Source organism: Galleria mellonella, unplaced genomic scaffold (assembly GCF_026898425.1).
Source record: "Galleria mellonella isolate WM207_F2 unplaced genomic scaffold, CSIRO_AGI_GalMel_v1 utg184, whole genome shotgun sequence".
NCBI lineage: Eukaryota > Metazoa > Arthropoda > Insecta > Lepidoptera > Pyralidae > Galleria > Galleria mellonella.
Window position 1 is genome coordinate 135,083 of NW_026442025.1, and position 17,418 is coordinate 152,500.

General features: G+C 39.7%; 2 protein-coding genes across 4 annotated transcripts in view; one reads left to right on the forward strand and one right to left on the reverse strand.

The window, feature by feature from the left end:
* Positions 1–1,860: 1,860 nt before the first annotated feature.
* LOC113512004 (ADP-ribosylation factor GTPase-activating protein 2) lies at positions 1,861–11,548 on the forward strand. 2 transcript variants are annotated; one of them, XR_008252726.1, is made up of 11 exons: positions 1,861–1,964; positions 2,040–2,231; positions 2,319–2,450; positions 2,603–2,719; positions 4,497–4,625; positions 4,856–4,954; positions 5,478–5,635; positions 6,112–6,231; positions 6,370–6,772; positions 7,165–7,358; positions 8,258–11,548. XR_008252726.1 is itself a non-coding variant. In XM_026895749.3 (10 exons), the coding sequence occupies exons 1-10, from the start codon at positions 1,890–1,892 to the stop codon at positions 7,264–7,266; spliced, it is 1,527 nt and encodes a 508-aa protein (XP_026751550.2). In that variant the 5' UTR covers positions 1,861–1,889; the 3' UTR covers positions 7,267–11,548. The 2 variants fall into 2 exon arrangements, 1 of the variants encoding a protein (XP_026751550.2); XM_026895749.3 differs by having other exon boundaries at positions 7,165–11,548.
* Positions 11,549–12,064: 516 nt separating this feature from the next.
* LOC113512097 (tRNA:m(4)X modification enzyme TRM13 homolog) overlaps positions 12,065–17,418 on the reverse strand; it is a 232,565-nt gene continuing 227,211 nt past the window's right edge. For both annotated transcript variants that reach the window (XM_052893901.1, XM_052893900.1), the window contains 6 exons: positions 16,906–16,943; positions 16,604–16,794; positions 15,804–15,998; positions 15,189–15,443; positions 13,139–13,332; positions 12,065–12,565 (listed from right to left, as the gene is read on the reverse strand). In XM_052893901.1, the coding sequence (XP_052749861.1) occupies positions 12,239–12,565; positions 13,139–13,332; positions 15,189–15,443; positions 15,804–15,998; positions 16,604–16,794; positions 16,906–16,943 (1,200 nt within the window). In that variant the 3' untranslated portion in view covers positions 12,065–12,238. The remainder of the gene's footprint in view (positions 12,566–13,138; positions 13,333–15,188; positions 15,444–15,803; positions 15,999–16,603; positions 16,795–16,905; positions 16,944–17,418) is intronic.

Sequence of the window (17,418 nt, forward strand, 5' to 3'; positions counted from 1 at the left end):
AGATAGACGCGTGTCTGAATATACATACATACATCCGTCAAGATACAGCCTGTAGGATGACCATTATTAGAGGGAACAACGACCTTAAACGCATTGCATGAGGTCAATGAAAACAAAATAATTAACGGCTAGAATAATGATGAGCCAAGAAGGATTTTTCAAAATTTGGAATAGAACGTAGGAGTTATTTAAATTTTTTTATGTGAAGTACTCTAGCCTACCTACAGTATTGATAACATATCATGCTTATGTTGCATCGGCATTAAGATACGGCGTATATTGGGTATGACCTAAAAATATATAATAAATTACTGCATACTATTGCATACACATTGACAAGGCATGTGATATATTATTCAGCAATTTCTAGACAATAAAATAGAGCTATTTATTTACTTATTTATTTATTTTTGTGTGCGATTTATTTATCTTTTTAATGTTATTGTGATATATTATATAATTATATACAATCCACGCGATAAATAAATTTCACACACAGTAATGTATGAAAAACAATTTTTTTTATATAATAATGATTGGATTGCACCGAAAATATACGGCATATATTTTTATTATTTCTTCATTGTAAATAAAAATATTCTATTTATTGTGTCATCATAATAACCTGTATTTCTTGTATATAAAGAATTTGGTTGATTCGATTTGATTATAAATAAATGTCTAACTTAACAAAACGCTATAATTAACGTTAGCAGTAGACAACTTGGTTTGAAGATTAAATTTCATCTCTGATAGTGAAATTACAAACTAACCCATTTGTTTATTTCCCCATTGTTGTAAGACTGGTTTGTTTTTTTATAAATTTTTACCATTGACCCATCATTGGAAATAATAAATTGAAGGTATCACATTTATCTATAGATTAATTGTTTTTTACAATAATAAAAATTTTGTTAAAAAAGTATTTAAGTATAAAAAAAAATAAATTTGGATAATTTGCTTAACAGTAGAGTATACTGTCTCTGGTACTTATTTACAGAGTGCAAGCGTTGTTTTCTATGATATTCGTTATGATGTTGTATAGGTGACGTTAATCACTTTTCATTAAATAGGCCGCGAGCTTATTTGCCATTCTAAGTAATATTTTTTTTACAACACAGGAGGCAAAAGAGCATGGAAAATGTTCTAAATGATAACAAAGGAATAACAACGATTGTGTATCGAACATGCTATTATTGCTTTTAATATGCGATTTTTAATCTGCAAATTTGTATATAGGAAAATATATGTCATATAATAATAATAAATAAGATCTTAATTTATAGATAAATGCATTTATATTAAGTCGTTGCTTAGATAATTTATCAGAACAATGAACATTTCTTCAAAAAATTTATAGCCAATGCAAAATACATATAAAAAAGTATTATCATGTTTGCATGCAAATTATTAGTCCTATTAAAATAATCTATATGTAAATATTGTAGAGAATTTAATGAAGATAATATTTCTTCTTACCAGTTTTCTATTATAACAGTAGTTAAGGATATGTTTAGAATAAAAGGAAGAATGAGGGGAGGAGGGCATAGGAAGGATATGCCCTTCAGTACCACATATTGGGCAGAATCGTATTCAGCAGGATCGAATTATCCTAAAAATTACGATTGCCAAAAAGTTTCATAAAATGCCATATGATGTAAAATGGAGTATGAATTCAAGATTTTTTTTTCTACAAAACAATGATAATTCAATAATAATTCAATTTCTAATGTAATTAACATAGACTTAGTACAGCGTACTACATAATCTAAGGTAGTTAATACACGATTCCAAAAACGTAAAATTTTCAACTATGAAGGTACAAATAATTTTAAAAACTAAATGACATTTAAAGTTTGACAAGACATTTACGTGACAACACGTCGAAAATGGCTGATACGGCCCCTACTAAAAGTGATATTGAAGCAATATTTCAAAGATTACGTAGTATTCCGGCCAATAAAGTTAGTATTTCTAATTTAATTATATTCACAGAAGTAATATTTCAGTGAATATTGCAACGATATTCTTCGGTGCAGGTATGTTTCGACTGCAACGCCAAGAACCCTACGTGGTCATCGGTGACGTACGGAGTGTTCATATGCCTGGACTGCTCAGCTGTGCACCGCAGCCTCGGCGTACACCTCACATTCGTGCGTTCTACACAATTGGACACAAACTGGACATGGAAGCAACTAAGGAATATGCAGTTGGGCGGGAACGTCAATGCAGTATGTTGCTTTTGTAACTTTATTGTTGTATATAAATATATTTTTCATTCCTTATGATGTGCCTAGCAACGTTTGCCTTTGTTTTAGACACAATTTTTCCGCACACACGGTCTAGTGACGGATGACGCTCGACAGAAGTACAATTCTCGTATAGCACAGATGTACCGTGACAAATTGAGTGCTGCCTCCGAACAGGCGATGAAGACATATGGAACTAGAGTGAGTGATGAATTTGTAGATATATACTTTTATATTTCTGTTTTAGATTTAGTGTTCTGTATGGTTTTGTATTTTTCTTACATATTTATTTTTCATTGGTACTTTTAATTTTATAATAAGTGAACCTAAACTAATTACATATGCTTTAACAGTTGCATTTGGATCCAGCACCAACAGAAGTCAAGGAGAATAAGCCTGAGGTAGACTGGTTTGCAGAGCATGGAGATACGGGTGACACTAATACTAACGAGCTTGTCTCACCTGCACAGGTAACACACACTGCCTGCTTGCCCAACTGTCTATACTGACACGGCTATCATAAACACTACCCATTTGTGGACCTACATTAGAGGGTATTGAATCCCTCCCTGTATAGACTTTCATTATAAGAGTTTATGAATAATAATTAGTAACTTTTCACTTTCACTTGCCTTGAAAGACATTCAGTGAATATTTTTGAGTAAAAAAATACAATAATATAGACAACCTTGTGAAGCACCCACTTTTGATGCTATGTTGATAAACTGTGAGGCTATTCTTTGTAGCCAAAAAAGTATATAGAAGTGTTTTAGTTGGAGATGGTTGTGTATTTCATAAATCTTTAAAAATTATTACAGATCTCAAAGTTATTTTCAAGTTCATACAAACTAAAAAAATTTACATACTTATTATAGACTGTATAAAAATCATTAGATTTAATATTAGCAACTGTCTGTGCACTAAGCTTGCACACATCTGTGTGTGCTTTATATATAATTTTACATTTTCTTTGAATTTCTTTTATTGCAAGAGATATATGTAGGTGTTGTTTTTTATTTTTTGTAGATAGATGAAAATAGATTAATTATGTTAAAACTAAATCTCATGGCATTTTGGTAAGTGTGTTGTATTACAAAGGCAACCTGTTAACAATTATTGTAATGTCTTATAAGGTAGTTGAAGGATTTCTCTATGATGGCTATATGTGGCACTTGGTATACCGTTTTGTTGATCTTATAAGGATTCAATTGTTGACAGAGGCTGTCTGCTGCTGCCATTGAAAATAACTTATAGTTAAAAGTTTAATAGAAAATTTAGTTTGAGATGATTGCTGTAAATTCTATAATTTTAAATTAGAACATTCAATCCTACAATTTTGCATAATCTATACATGCCGCTACAAATGAAATACTTAAAAGGCTGGCAACACACAAGCAACATTAGGTGAACTGTTTGCTAGTTTGCCTCCCCAAAAATAAAAAGAAAAAGTTCATTTGATAAAAATGTACTGTATGTATATATTGGAATTTAGACTTTTTCCAATTCAAAATTTGCCCTTTATTCCCAAATTATTCTGCTTTTGTTGACTGATTGCTGACTTTTGTATTCAAAATGAAAACAAACTGTGAGATTTACATCTAACATTAGTGATCAATAAGTGTGTGAGTGAGTAGCTTAGTACTTAACTGATATGGAACATAAGTGGGAACATTATGTGCTAAAACTGATATGATGTGATGATGATGATGAAAATATTTTTATAATTTGTGTGAAATTAACTAAGATATGTTTTAATATGATGTATTATTGCTAGTTTTTGTTTAGATTTACAACAAACAATATATATCTACACTATATAATTATATTATTTTACATTGACAATGTTTTTGTGGATAGTAAACAATATAAAATATATGATGCGAGAATAAAGGGATGTAGGTGTATTGAGATTGAACTAAGTGGATGAAGCTTAGAGGTCTTTGATATTATGTTTTATTTGATAGGTATTATAATTATCTCTGGTAACAACAGACTGCCAGTATCATTATTAACTAATCATCACCTAATCTATTGTGACGAATTTATGAGAAAAGAGTTAATTTCTGGTGACTTCGTCCTTGTCTCGCCTTAACCTTATATGAGTACTCCGTTAGCTAAAACCAACCGTGTAACTGACCTCTTAAAAACTTCATCTCGTATGGCAATAGGTAAAATAGCTGTATGGTTAGGTTAGGTTAGGATAATGCAAAGAGAAATAATAACAAAAAATAAATAACAACTGAACAGATATCAGCACCCAAGCAGGAGCCCCTGAGCTCGGAGGCTCGTCTGTGGGACTCAGGTGTCAGCAGTGGCGGCGATGCACCGCGGCCGTCTTCCATCGGAGCGAGGAAACCTGCCGCTAAACGTAGTGGTGTAAGTGCATGTTCACTTGTTTATGTCTCTTGTAGTGTTTAACAAATAAAATTGATAGAATTGTTATTCCAAGTGAATCCATGAGACTGAACGATGTGGGGATATCTAGCGGTTTGTACTTTTTCATGCGACCTGCGACATGCAATTTTAGTTTATGACTGTAATATGATGCAGATGTTCGCCTATTTTAACAACTGTCAGGTGATTGAATTGCCGTATGTTTCTTGTAGATTGGCGCCCGAAAGGGCGGTTTAGGCGCAACCAAGGTGGCTGCCAACTTCGAAGACATAGAACGCGAAGCTATTATGGCGGAGAAACTGAAAATGGAGGTATGTGAATTGGTAGTGATTGTGCATAGTGAGTGCAATGTAATGGATGGTAAGTACTTTTGATGAACCATGTTCTAATAACATAGAATAGGTAGAAAGGAATACACAAAGTTTTTCATGTATTATGTTGTAAAAACAAAGTTTTTAGTGATATGACGGAAATGAAAGAGATGTGGCATGATCATATTTATACGTCTTATCTTTTACGCTTACCTTAAATTATTTTTAATGGGTGAAAATGAAACGGTAACCCTGCCTGCGCTATACATTAGTGTGTTGTTAGTGTGTGAGCATTGGTGAGGTAGAAAACTAGGGTATATTGTATGCAGTGGGACAGATAGATCCTATTACTAACAATCCTTTTACCTCCCTGTCTTCCATTACGGTATGTAGAAGCAAACAGGCCTTCTCCTTCGCTTCCTTCACACTCATCAGTCTCTTCATACACGCTCGCCGGTTACGGGTACTATGAATTTAGCTCTCCTTTGGAGCGTCGCCTATTTGAACACGTGTGGTGCCGCAGGCGGCGGCGGGCGGCGGCGGCGGCGGCGGCGGCGGCGGCGGCGGCGCGACGCTGGAGAGCGTGGAGCAGGAGGTGGCGGCGCTGCGGCTGGCGCGCGGGGCGCCGCCCGCCGCGGCCGAGCGGCTCGGCATCGCCGGCGCCACCAGAGTTACTCGCGCGTGAGACATACATCTAGTTCTATTATGTTATATATACAATCGTTATGATTCTAAATCATAGTTATTATATTTATAAAATAATTTTTCCCCTCTGAAAGGGGCTCCACCCGGGCGATAAAAGCCTGACTCCTATGCATGACTATTGTTTAATTGAGTATTGTGTGTATGTTCATATATGTCAATGTCATTATTGAAACCAGAGACTGCTTCTGTATCTGTGCAACTACTTGTTTTACTATAATAATGAAGTGCAAGTGGTATCAAAAGAAGTTATAAATGTTGGAACATTTGGTTGATAATTTTCTTTTCTTAATCTAGCATATTAAACAGTTTTCTCATTATTGACTCTTTCAACATTCTGGAGATGGCAAGGATTGTTCCTACGTCATCACACTCAGAAGGTGGAAGTTTATTGCCTTGCAATGTAAATAAGACACCTGTAGGCAACTGCTAACGTGTGTTATATGTGTGGTCAGGGGCGTGTCGCACTCGGCCACGTCGGATATGACGAGCATCCAGCAGGAAGGCGCGCCGCCGCCGCCGCGCGACCACCTCGACGACATCGACGACTTCAACTCCGTCTTCACCATGATCAGGTGTGCAAATTGACTACATTTTTTTTTAATTGTGATGAAACTCCTTGTCTGTATTATTGTCTCATATTAGTATCTGTAGGAATGGTGAAATATTAAAAAAGTAGATAGTAAACTTTTTGATATCCAATTTGTTAACAGAAATGAACCATACAGCAGCAGTAGAGGACTGGACTCGATGTTGGGTGACAGTAGCCGCAAGAATCTGAGCTCGTCGTGGGAGAACATCGAGCCGGAGCCGCAGCGCACGGTGCATACCATGTTCTCGCCGGACAAGCCCGCGGCCGCCGCCGCCCCGGCGCCGGCCCGGTCGCGGCCGCGGCGGCCGGAGCCCGTGGAGGACGAGTCGGCCGTGAAGAAGTTCGGCTCGGCGAAGGCGATCAGCTCGGCGCAGTTCTTCGGCGAGCAGGAGTCGCGGTGGGAGCGCGACTCGAACCTGTCGCGGTTCCAGGGCAGCACCAGCATCTCGTCGGCCGACTACTTCGGCGACCGGCCGCAGCGGCCGCCCGCCTCCTTTACGGTCTCCGCACCCGATCTGGACGAGGTCTGTACAACTTTAGTTTTTCACTTGGATTCTCACTAACATTTTTTAACTAAATAAGTTGATTTAGAAAAAATAAATAGAACTGTTTCATAGTGTACTTAGCGGCTGTGGGCTGCTAACTAATATATCCTAAAATATATGTTACCGTGTGTCGTTTGGTCCCGGCAAAGGACGGGTCACTTCCTTTCCCGTGGGTGTCGTAAGAGGCGACTAAGGGAGCTTAATTGTTGAAGGATAGACAACAGTGCTCCTCATAAAATATCAAAGGCTAACTGCGGTTGTCAACCCATCCGCCAAGCGTGGCAACTACTGGAAATGCTCTCCAGGGCTAAGAGGCTTATGTTGAGCAGTGGAGCGTTAGCGGTTGATATGATGAGTGCGGAATGGTGCAGGTGCGCGAGTCGGTCCGCGCGGGCGTGTCGCGGGTGGCGGGGCGCCTGTCGTCGCTGGCCAACGGCGTCGTGTCCTCGCTGCAGGAGCGCTACGGCTACTGATGCACCGCGCCCGGACACCTGCCTGCCTGTATACATACAACATCCAGCCTCCAGAATGGGTCAAGTTTTTGTCGTTTTTTATCAATGTTCTATACGAGGTTTGTCCGGAAAGTACGTATAAAAGTTTTTTAAAAATTTTATTTTACAATTATTCAGGTAAATCAATTTTATCCCCTTCAAAGTACTCCCCCTGTGACATAATGCACTTGTGCCAACGCCGTTTCCACTGTGAGAAGGCTCCTTGAAAGTCCTCTGGTTGTAGGTTTCTCAGCTGCCCCGTCGTAGCTTTTTTTATCTCATTTATGTCCCCCAAATGCCGCCCCCGAAGTACCAATTTGGTTTTTGGGAACAAGAAGAAGTCACACGGGGCCAAATCCGGCGAATAGGGGGGTGTTCGGTCACCGTAATGGAATTTTTACTCAAAAACTCACGGAACGATCTTGGCGCAAATTTTTTTCATTTGAAGTTCGTTTCTTAGAATTTCGTGGACCACGGTTTTGCCCAAATTAAGCTCTTCAGCCACCTGTCTGACCGTTAAACGACGGTCCCCATTAACACAAGTTCGAATTCTTTCCACGTTTTCGTCGGAATGTGAAGTGGAAGGACGTCCTGAACGTGGGTCATCTTGAACGCTTTCTCGGCCCTCTCTGAATCTTTTTAGCCACTTGTGGACGGTTGGTTCCTTCACAGCATCATCCCCATAAACTGTTCTGAGATCGGCAAAAATTTCACGGCCATTCTTGCCGAGTTTCGAGAGAAACTTGATTACGACGCGCTGCTCTTCAACGGAAGCGGGCTCCATGCCGACGGGGTTTCGTTAAGAGGTAACTTCACAGATGGCGTGACAAGCCAGTTCGCACCGCACGGCGGTCAGACCAGAACTGAAGCATTGTTAGGGACATAAGGAAGGGGTCCTGCGCTTACCTGGCCTCCCCACTCCTCTTTCTCGCATTCCAGAACACTTTTATACGAACTTTCCGGACAGACCTCGTATACTTACGCATAAAATCTATCTTGACATATTATTTAATAAATAAAATAAAAGTTTACGCATTAAAAAGATGCAGAAATTATAAGGCAAAATAAATATACAAGTTATAAAGGAATCACTTATTTATCACGCAAAATTGTATGAAATAGTTGACCCGTTTTTTTCGAAGCATTTCTATGGAGACACTACCTATATAGTGTAAGTCTATACAATACACTAGTTATTTATATTAACGTTTAGTATCGGTATATGTAATTTATAATTGAATACTATGTTTTGGACTCTTCCATGTAGATACTTTTTACCATATTCTACCCGGAGTACGTGCTGTATGATAGCTACAGTAGTTCTTCAGGGAGACTTCAGGTTCTGTAATTATAAGCTACGCGTGAGCTCAGGGCCAGCGTAATCTTTGTTGTAATCGAGCCAGTATACTGAATGTGATGTGTGGAACTACATCTTGAAATAGTTTTGTTACTCGAATATGTTCTGATTATACCCTCATGATAGATTGTTGCCTCAGAGTAGACTGTGTAATCCCAACATACCAAGCTATCTTTTCCCTTTCCAATGATGTAGTAGCAGGTGCCTAGAGGAACTTGAAAAGTCAAGAAATAGGCTACTGCCTACTGTTTTTGTGGTGTTTTAAAAGGAATACTACTGTATTCCTTTTAAAACACCACAAATGCCTAGCTATAGTTGCTAACGCGCCTGCCAAACATAGCAACCACTAGCAAACCTTATAAGTGAGGCCTATTTTCAGCAATGGACTGTTAACAGCTGACATGAATTAATGAATAAGGCAGAGAAATCAAGATTTGCATGCAACCAACATGTGGTGGTATATTACTTGTATCAGACTGTATCTGTCTGTAGCAGGCACAGTGTTGCAACTAGAATATGCATTGTACACGTTGCTACATATTATGGCGTGTCTGCAGGGATTATAATAATAATAAAAAAAAAACCAGTAGCATTTTACAAGTCTCAACTGAAACGTGTCGTTTAGCCGTTTGTAGTACCAAACAGACCATACACCATGGCCTGATTTTAGTGTAATTGGCCACAACAAAATCTATTGTAGCTCTGTGTCAACAAATCATGCCAGTATCTATACTCATGTACTGACTTAGTACTAACTGTACAGTATGTTATGGATCCACACTATGAATAGTATTAAATTAATCAAAATACAATGTATCAATTAATATAAAAGTAAATAACTATGTATATATAACCAGCATCGCAATACCTGTTAGCACATAGTCGGGCTCGAGTGTCACCCGATCTATCAGTGAATGATACTCACTGCTCAAGTATACTGTCACCACGTTGAGCAGGCGGCTTGGTGTAGGGTTTCAACATGACATAATCAAAGAAACCATTTCACCTCGATATTATGTAAACTTCATGAAGAAAACATGCAAGTGTCCGCTCCTTTTTCGGTGTAAGGTTTTATTTCTAGTTTTCTTTCTCCTTCACTGGTGCATTGTACTTTGTTGTTGTGGACTGTTCTGACGACACTCGAAGATAAGTGGTGAGATTGTGTTTTTACTGTGTTACCCTGTGGAAAATTATAGAATAGTTGGGACCAATTATGAGTAACATCCCGAACTTTTGTATCATGGAGTTCTTTTTGTTTCGCTGTAATTATTTTTATTCGAATTGTAACGAACGCTTCACATATGGAATCCTCATGATTGGGCCCCAGCTCAGTATATATGTTATTATTAATAACATCGATAATACGTAATTGACGAGCAGTGGTCTTTGTAAAATTATCAATACTTGACTGATGTACTACCGCTACATCACTGTCGCTGCTAATCAAGCAAACGCCACCAACGATTGCCGATTGTTCTGCTAACACAGAACGACACACGAATTAGTCTAACAAAACTGTAAATATTGTAATATGTAGTTTGTTTGGAAGAGATTGCTTAGCGATAAGGCAGCCTTTTGTATCACTACGCATTAAAATTTTACTGTATTTTTTCTTTTTGTAACTGGTGCAATCAAGTGTAAAATAAATAATTAAATATACATACTTGTTTCAAAATAGGGTAAATTTATTGGAACAAGTAGGATTATTCTTGAAACATCTCCCTACTTATTTAGGCTGTACGATTTGGCTTCAACGGATCCATTCCATTGTATTTCGACTTGTTTTTCCAAAAACTATGTTTCATAAGGAGAAATAAAACATGGTTATTACGATATCGAAGTTTCTTCAAAGCCCTAGTTTTGTTTTACAAATTACTAAGTTTTATGTTAGTTAAGATAGTTTACAGCATTTAATTTTTATAAATGATTTATTTATTTGTGTAGAATCGTATATTTTTTGTAGTGGTTGCGGCGCGGCGGCGCGGCGGCACTGCACACGATGGACTGTAGACATAAATTTGTTGTATTCGTGAGCGCGCCGCATGCCTCATGTCTGATGCTTGACAATTGTAATAGGTTAAGTAGGTGGAGTTGATTAGTCGCCGGGACGCAGCAGAGGTTGCCTGCCTCCAGCCTGCAGTCGTAGCGGTGACGTTGTTGTGACGGCCGCGGTGTCGGCGGGGCGGCTCGGCCGCGCCCTCCGTTATGATCAAATAATGATCGGCTGAAATTCTATTAGGATCGATTTTTGATGAATATTTCCACTCTTTATATATAGTTCAGTATCACTGTTGATAACAGTTCAGTGTATGAGGTGTGTCACGATCAAAACTCTTAACCGGGGCAAAAGTATAGACATTTTTAGATTTTTTTTTATTTGCTTAAATTGTGCTCTTTCCGTTCATAAACTTTTCAAGTATCTACCGACATCTGATTAAGTCGAGATGCATACAATGTAAACAGTGACAATGACCTGTCACAATTAACTAATCATGGGCCTGAACGGTCATCAATAATAAAATGTATAAAAAGCTTTTATTTTAAATGGTTTAAACTTATTGTTAAATGCAAATAACAGTAAAATGTTTCCTTAGTATTTTTGCAGTCGGTCAAAAGCTTTTTTTTTTTCATATAATAATACTTTGCCTTAACCGGTCGAGAGTCTTGACTGCCACATATACACATATATATGTAATTATTAAAGATATACTAGACCGGGCGGCGCGACTGAGCGCGGACCACAATAGGATCTTGTTTAATTCAATATTAAAGTATTTTGTAATATTATATAATTTTATGACTTTTTCAAAACAACTGTGCGAAATCGCGTCGCGCGTTGAGTTTGTATAGACAAATTGTTTTGATTAGATATTAATTATTGATATAAATATATAAAATTATATTTGCCTTGGTTTCTTTTATTTTATAAATATTCTCCAGATACGCTTTACATACCATACAAGCAGTTAATTGGTACAGCCTGCTTTATAAACATGACCAATATGTTAGAAGTTTAAATTTTGCTTTAAACTATCGTGTCAATAAATATAGTACTAGTTAAAGTCACAAAGTTTTTTTTTGATGGGTGAAAATGGAATGGTAATCCCGCCTGCGCTAATGGGATACGCTGGCGGAGCACCAGTGAAGGGCAATTGATGAGAATGAAACAGGCCAGTTAGTCCATCATGTTGAATTCATCAGGAATTAAGCATGATAGTTTCCAGGGAGAACTGTGAGGAGGTCGACCTGGTTGGGTATATTGCTAGCAATGGGATTCTCAGTCTCCATTACTAATAATCCCTTTCTCCCCCACAAGGTTATTAAATTTTGTTCTCTATATTGACAATTGTCATGTCCGCTGATATTATAAAGAGGAAGGATTTGATTTTTTTGTATGTAATGGATAAGCTCAAAACTACTTAACCAATCATAAAAACTTTAATTTGTACAGAACTACATTATATCAGTGAGTAACATACATTGGAATATTATTGTCATAGCAGCGGAAGGAGCCGCTAATAATTATTAAGTGTATTGAAATAAAAATAATTATCTAATTAATTTATTTATATTTATGCGAAGGACACTTCCTCACACTCATCTAACTTTTTTAGCAATAATACACATATTTTCCAGCGACACCGAGGTGGGCACGTAATAACAAAGACGAGCGTCGAATCCCTTCTCCTCGAGGTAGAGCACGCGGCCCCAGTCCAGCAGCGCCTTCGTCCGCCGGCCCACGCGCTCGCGCCACTCCTGACTTAACTTCTGTTCTTTTACTTCTATACTGTCCTGAGTGTTAGTGTTGCTGTGCGCGTCGTCACGGCGGCCGCCGCGCGAGTCGCGGCTGCGCCCGTCGCCGCACGTCGCCCACGACACGATGCCCAGCATTATGTCCAGATCGGCATCGTTTACTCCCAACTCCTACCAAGATAAGCTCATTTTAATTCATTGATTGCCGGTCAAGTTTATAAATTAAATTTTAAATAATTTCAAAAGATTCACTGTCGAGTTTCCTGCAGGGTCTTCTAGGCCGAACATTTCGAACCTGGTAATAGAATCGTAACAATATTACCGAAACAGTTGAGCACGCGCAAAGAATGTATTTTTATCGCAAGGTTATTCCTGAGGTTTTTTTTTTAATAGATAAAAATGGAATGTAACTCCGCCTGCGCTAACAGTATAAATTGGTGGGGTACGAGTGAGGGATGATATGTGAGGATGAAAGCGGGTCAAGTGGCCTAGAGTGACGAATTCATAAAAACAATTAAGATGGTTTCCAGGGGGAGTCGCGTGGAGGTCGACCTGATAAGGTATATTGCTAGCAATGAGGCCTCTAGTCCCATTACTGATAATCCCTTTCCCCTTGAATTCCTGAGAGTTGAGATATTTCCGTAGCCTGTAATTCCAGCATGATATCGTTATCCATGTCGCGTGGCCCGCCGGCGAGCAGCTGCAGTCGGCAGCAGACAATGAAGTTGGCGAGGGAGCACTGACCGCGAGGTGCGCGCGCGCCACGTACGAGGCGCGGTGCGCGCGGTGGTGGCAGCACGCCGCCACCACCAGCCCGCGCCGCCGCCCGCCGTCACCACCACCACCACCACCACCAGCACCACCAGCACCAGCACCAGCACCGCCAGCCTCGCGCTCGCACTCCTCGTCCTCGTTCACCACGCACCGCAGGGCATAGTCTAAGGACATAGGGTATTACAGTAATATAACGTCGAAAATAAATTAAATTAAAAAGTAAACAACGACCGCTCGTTTGCAACTGTGACCGCCGGTATGAACTACTAAACTACTGAAAAAAAAAATCGTAAATTACATATTATATCACTCTACTGTTGTATGTAACTTCGTTTCAAATCAGTCTGTCATTGTAGGAGTTACGAGGTAACAGACATAAAAAAAATATATACAACTGAATTGAGAACCTCCTTGTAGTGGGTTGATAATGATAGTAGTTGTCCTAGCACGATCCGATCCCTAAAAAGGGAGATCGCTCAGATCCAGCTAACTATAGGCCCATAGCTATCACTTCCTTATTCTCGAAGGTTATGGAATCCATCATTAACCGTCAACTGCTCCGGTACCTAGAAGAGCACCAGCTGATCTGTGATCGCCAGTACGGCTTTCGACAGGGACGTTCGGCCGGTGATCTTTTAGCTTACTTAACACACCGATGGGCAGTGGCAATCGAGAGTAAGGGAGAGGCCTTAGCAGTTAGTCTGGATATTGCGAAGGCCTTTGATCGGGTGTGGCATAGAGCGCTGCTTTCAAAGCTACCTTCATTTGGGTTGCCTGCGAGACTGTGCATTTGGGTCGCCAGTTTTCTCAAGGAACGTAGCATTAAGGTCGTAGTCGACGGTGCATGCTCTGATTTAAAACCTTTGAATGCTGGTGTCCCGCAAGGCTGTGTACTATCTCCGACTCTGTTTCTTCTGCATATCAATGATATGTTACAGATAAGTAATATTCATTGCTATGCGGACGACAGTACAGGAGATACATTATATACCGGTCATGCAAAGATCTCGCGGGCACATACCGATGAGTGCCGGAATAGACTTGTGTCTGAAATCGAAACTTCACTCCATCAAGTTTCGATCTGGGGTGAACAAAATCTTGTCCAATTTAACCCCAAAAAGACACAAGTCTGCGCGTTTACCGCAAAAAAGACGCCGTTTGTCGTATCTCCTCACTTTCAGGGCACTTCCCTCGATAAAAAGTCAAGTCTAGGAATTCTGGGCGTTGATATATCTTGCGACGTCCAGTTTTGCGGTCATCTGGAGGAGAAGGCTAAGATAGCTTCCAAAAAGTTAGGAGTGCTCAATAGGGTGAGACGATATTTCATGCCAGAACACCGCCTGAAATTATATAAAGCCCAAGTCAGGCCGCATATGGAATACTGTTCTCACCTGTGGGCAGGAGCGCCACAGTACCAACTCCTTCCGTTAGACCGCATTCAAAGTCGGGCGGCTCGAATTATCGATAGTCAACGCCTTACTGTCCGACTTGACCCATTGAAACTGCGCAGAGATGTTGCATCTCTGTGCATCTTCTACCGAATTTATCATGGGGAGTGTTCTGAGGAATTGTTCGGATTGATACCTGCTGCTGATTTTCACCACCGTACAACCCGCCACAAACTAAAGTTTCATCCCAATCATCTGGACGAGTGGCGGTCTTCCACCGTGCGTTTTTCAAGGCACTTTCTTCCACGCACAACCATTCTTTGGAATCAACTTCCAGCAGCAGTATTTCCGAACCGATACGACAACATAACCTTCAAGAAAAGAGTATATTCCTTTTTAAAAGGCCGGCAGCACACCTGCAATGCCGCTGGTGTTGTGGGTGATCATGGGCGGCGGTAGTCACTTACCATCAGGTGAGCCGCATGCTCGTTTGCCCCCTGTGTTGTAAAAAAAAAAAAAAAAAACGTCACATATCACTGGGGCCCGATAATAGATTTACAGTTCCTAAAGTTAAGAGAAAGCGGTGAGAGTGTAGTGTAGTGTAGTGTAGTGCAGTGCAGTGGAGGCAGTACCGGTGGCGGCGCCGCACAGGTGCTTGGCGAGCGCCACGAGGCGGGTGGCGTGTGCGGCCAGCGGCGCGTGGCGCAGCGCCACGTGCGCCAGGTCGGCGCGCAGCCGCCGCGCCGCCGCCGCCGCCGCCGCCGCCGCCGGTCGCGCAGCCAGCCGCGCCGCCAGCCGCCCGTCGCGCTTGTGGCGCAGCGCCGCGCGGTCTACCAGCAGCACCCGCGCCCCGCGCCACGCCGCCGCCACGTACTCCGACAGCCGCCCTGCACCAGTCTCAACTATATACATTGCTAATGCGAAGCAGACAAAATATCATAACCTATCTGTTAGAGCGAGATAGATAATCGAACAATAATTTGCACTATATATGTTCGAAGCTGACTTGGCGGGAATGTAAACAAATTGATTTCTAATTACTTTCACGTTTTGAAGTGGAACTAGTTTTAAGTTAATGTAACCTGTTAGAATTAAGTGTGATGCACCTAAATATAACATCAATCGGGAAAATAAACCACAAAATTGCACATTGTTCATGTAATTACGTTGCACACATATACACATGCATTGTATATACATTTTTAAGTGACTAAAAGTCACCAAGTGACAATGATTCCCAAAATCACCTTTGCCAGCTCCCAGCTCTACATAACAAGTTTGGTCCCCTGCTAGACCCTCTTCCTCGACGATCCACAGCAGGCTGGAGACCTGCCGGAGATGCCGCCGCGAGCTCTCTGTGCGATTACTTTCGTTAAAGTCCGCCTGCACCGCTGCGTGGATCGGATGTTCCGGAAAAGTTGCTATGTTATCTTGCACATACTCTGTTGCAAATGGAAACATTAAATTAATTTTAGTTAATAATTCGCTACAATCTTAATACATACTTAAGAAATCAAAATTTGTTCAATAAGCAGATTACAGATCTATTTCCATTTCACCTTCATCAGATAGAGATATCTATATTAATATAAAAAAGTAAAAAATGATTTTTGCTAATGTATACATTTACCGATTAGATTTGAATTTTATTTTTGTATTTGAGTACTATTCATTACTTAAATCAATATTACAATATGGCTATGAGTATAATTATTATACAGCTAGTTAATATACATTAAAGCCCAAAAACTGTGTGGTAACTGCAACTCCAAAATCTATCAACTCCATTGCTGATTATACTTATCTTTTATATATAATTAAATAACCGACAACAAAGTGCCAATGCCAATAGCTTATATCCATATCATCATCATTTTAGCCATTATCAGTCCACTGCTGGACATAGCCCTCCATATAGAGATATAGAATTTTGATTGTTGCTTGCAAGACTTAGTGACTATGGCTTTTCCTTCACTGTAAGGTACGTAGCCTATTGTAAAAAAGCAGCAGTCTAAGCTAATAGCATTAATTGTTGTTAACTACCTACTTTCATACAACAGATTGACTTTATCAATAAGCTGCATGAGATCTTCCCTTGATACTTCAGCGAGGGGTTTCCTGGGGCCTGCATCACCCTCCAGAGGTGCATTGATGTTTGGAATGATGTAAGGGGGCTGCTCGACTTGTCTGGCGTTGCAAATTTTCAGATGTTTCTCTAGCTTGCTGGCATAGCATGTGCTAGAAAATTAACATATACTGTACAATATATGCATTATATTAACACAAATATATAAAATTCTTGTGTATTGTATTCAATATTTTTTTTATAAAAAACAAAAACCAACTCACTGTTTAGGATCATTTGGGCATGGAATGCGATTATCAACCTGAAAATAGATTGAACGCTCATAAATACAAATGAAAAGGAAAATTGTAAAGATTATGAAGAGGATAAGAAATATTGAAAGATTATGAAAAAATATATGTTACATAGATTAAGATCAATCAAAATGCTTGAAAAAGTTGTCAGTGAAATAATGAAGAAAGAATAGTAATGTTTGTAAAAATAGCAATAGATAAATATAATATTCTCTATTTGGCAACCATTAAACTGAAAAGTAGAGGGTATTTTTTTAATGGATGATAATGGTATGGTAACCCTACCCGCGCTATCGGTATACACCGGCGAGGCACCAGTGAAGGATGATAGGTGAGGATGAAATAGGTCAGTTAGCCTATCATGATGAATTCAACAAGAATTGTTCACTATGATTTCCAGGGGGAACCACGTGGACGTCGACCTAATAAGGCATATTGCTAGCAATGGGGCTATCAAACTCCACTGCTAACAATCCCTTACCC

Coding starts and splice junctions, on each gene's coding strand:
- LOC113512004 (XM_026895749.3), top strand. CDS start 1,890: ATGGCTGATACGGCCCCTACTAAAAGTGATATTGAAGCAATATTTCAA. Junction 2,232..2,318: donor TGGGCGGGAACGTCAATGCA/GTATGTTGCTTT, acceptor CCTTTGTTTTAG/ACACAATTTTTCCGCACACA. Junction 4,955..5,477: donor CGGAGAAACTGAAAATGGAG/GTATGTGAATTG, acceptor GTGGTGCCGCAG/GCGGCGGCGGGCGGCGGCGG.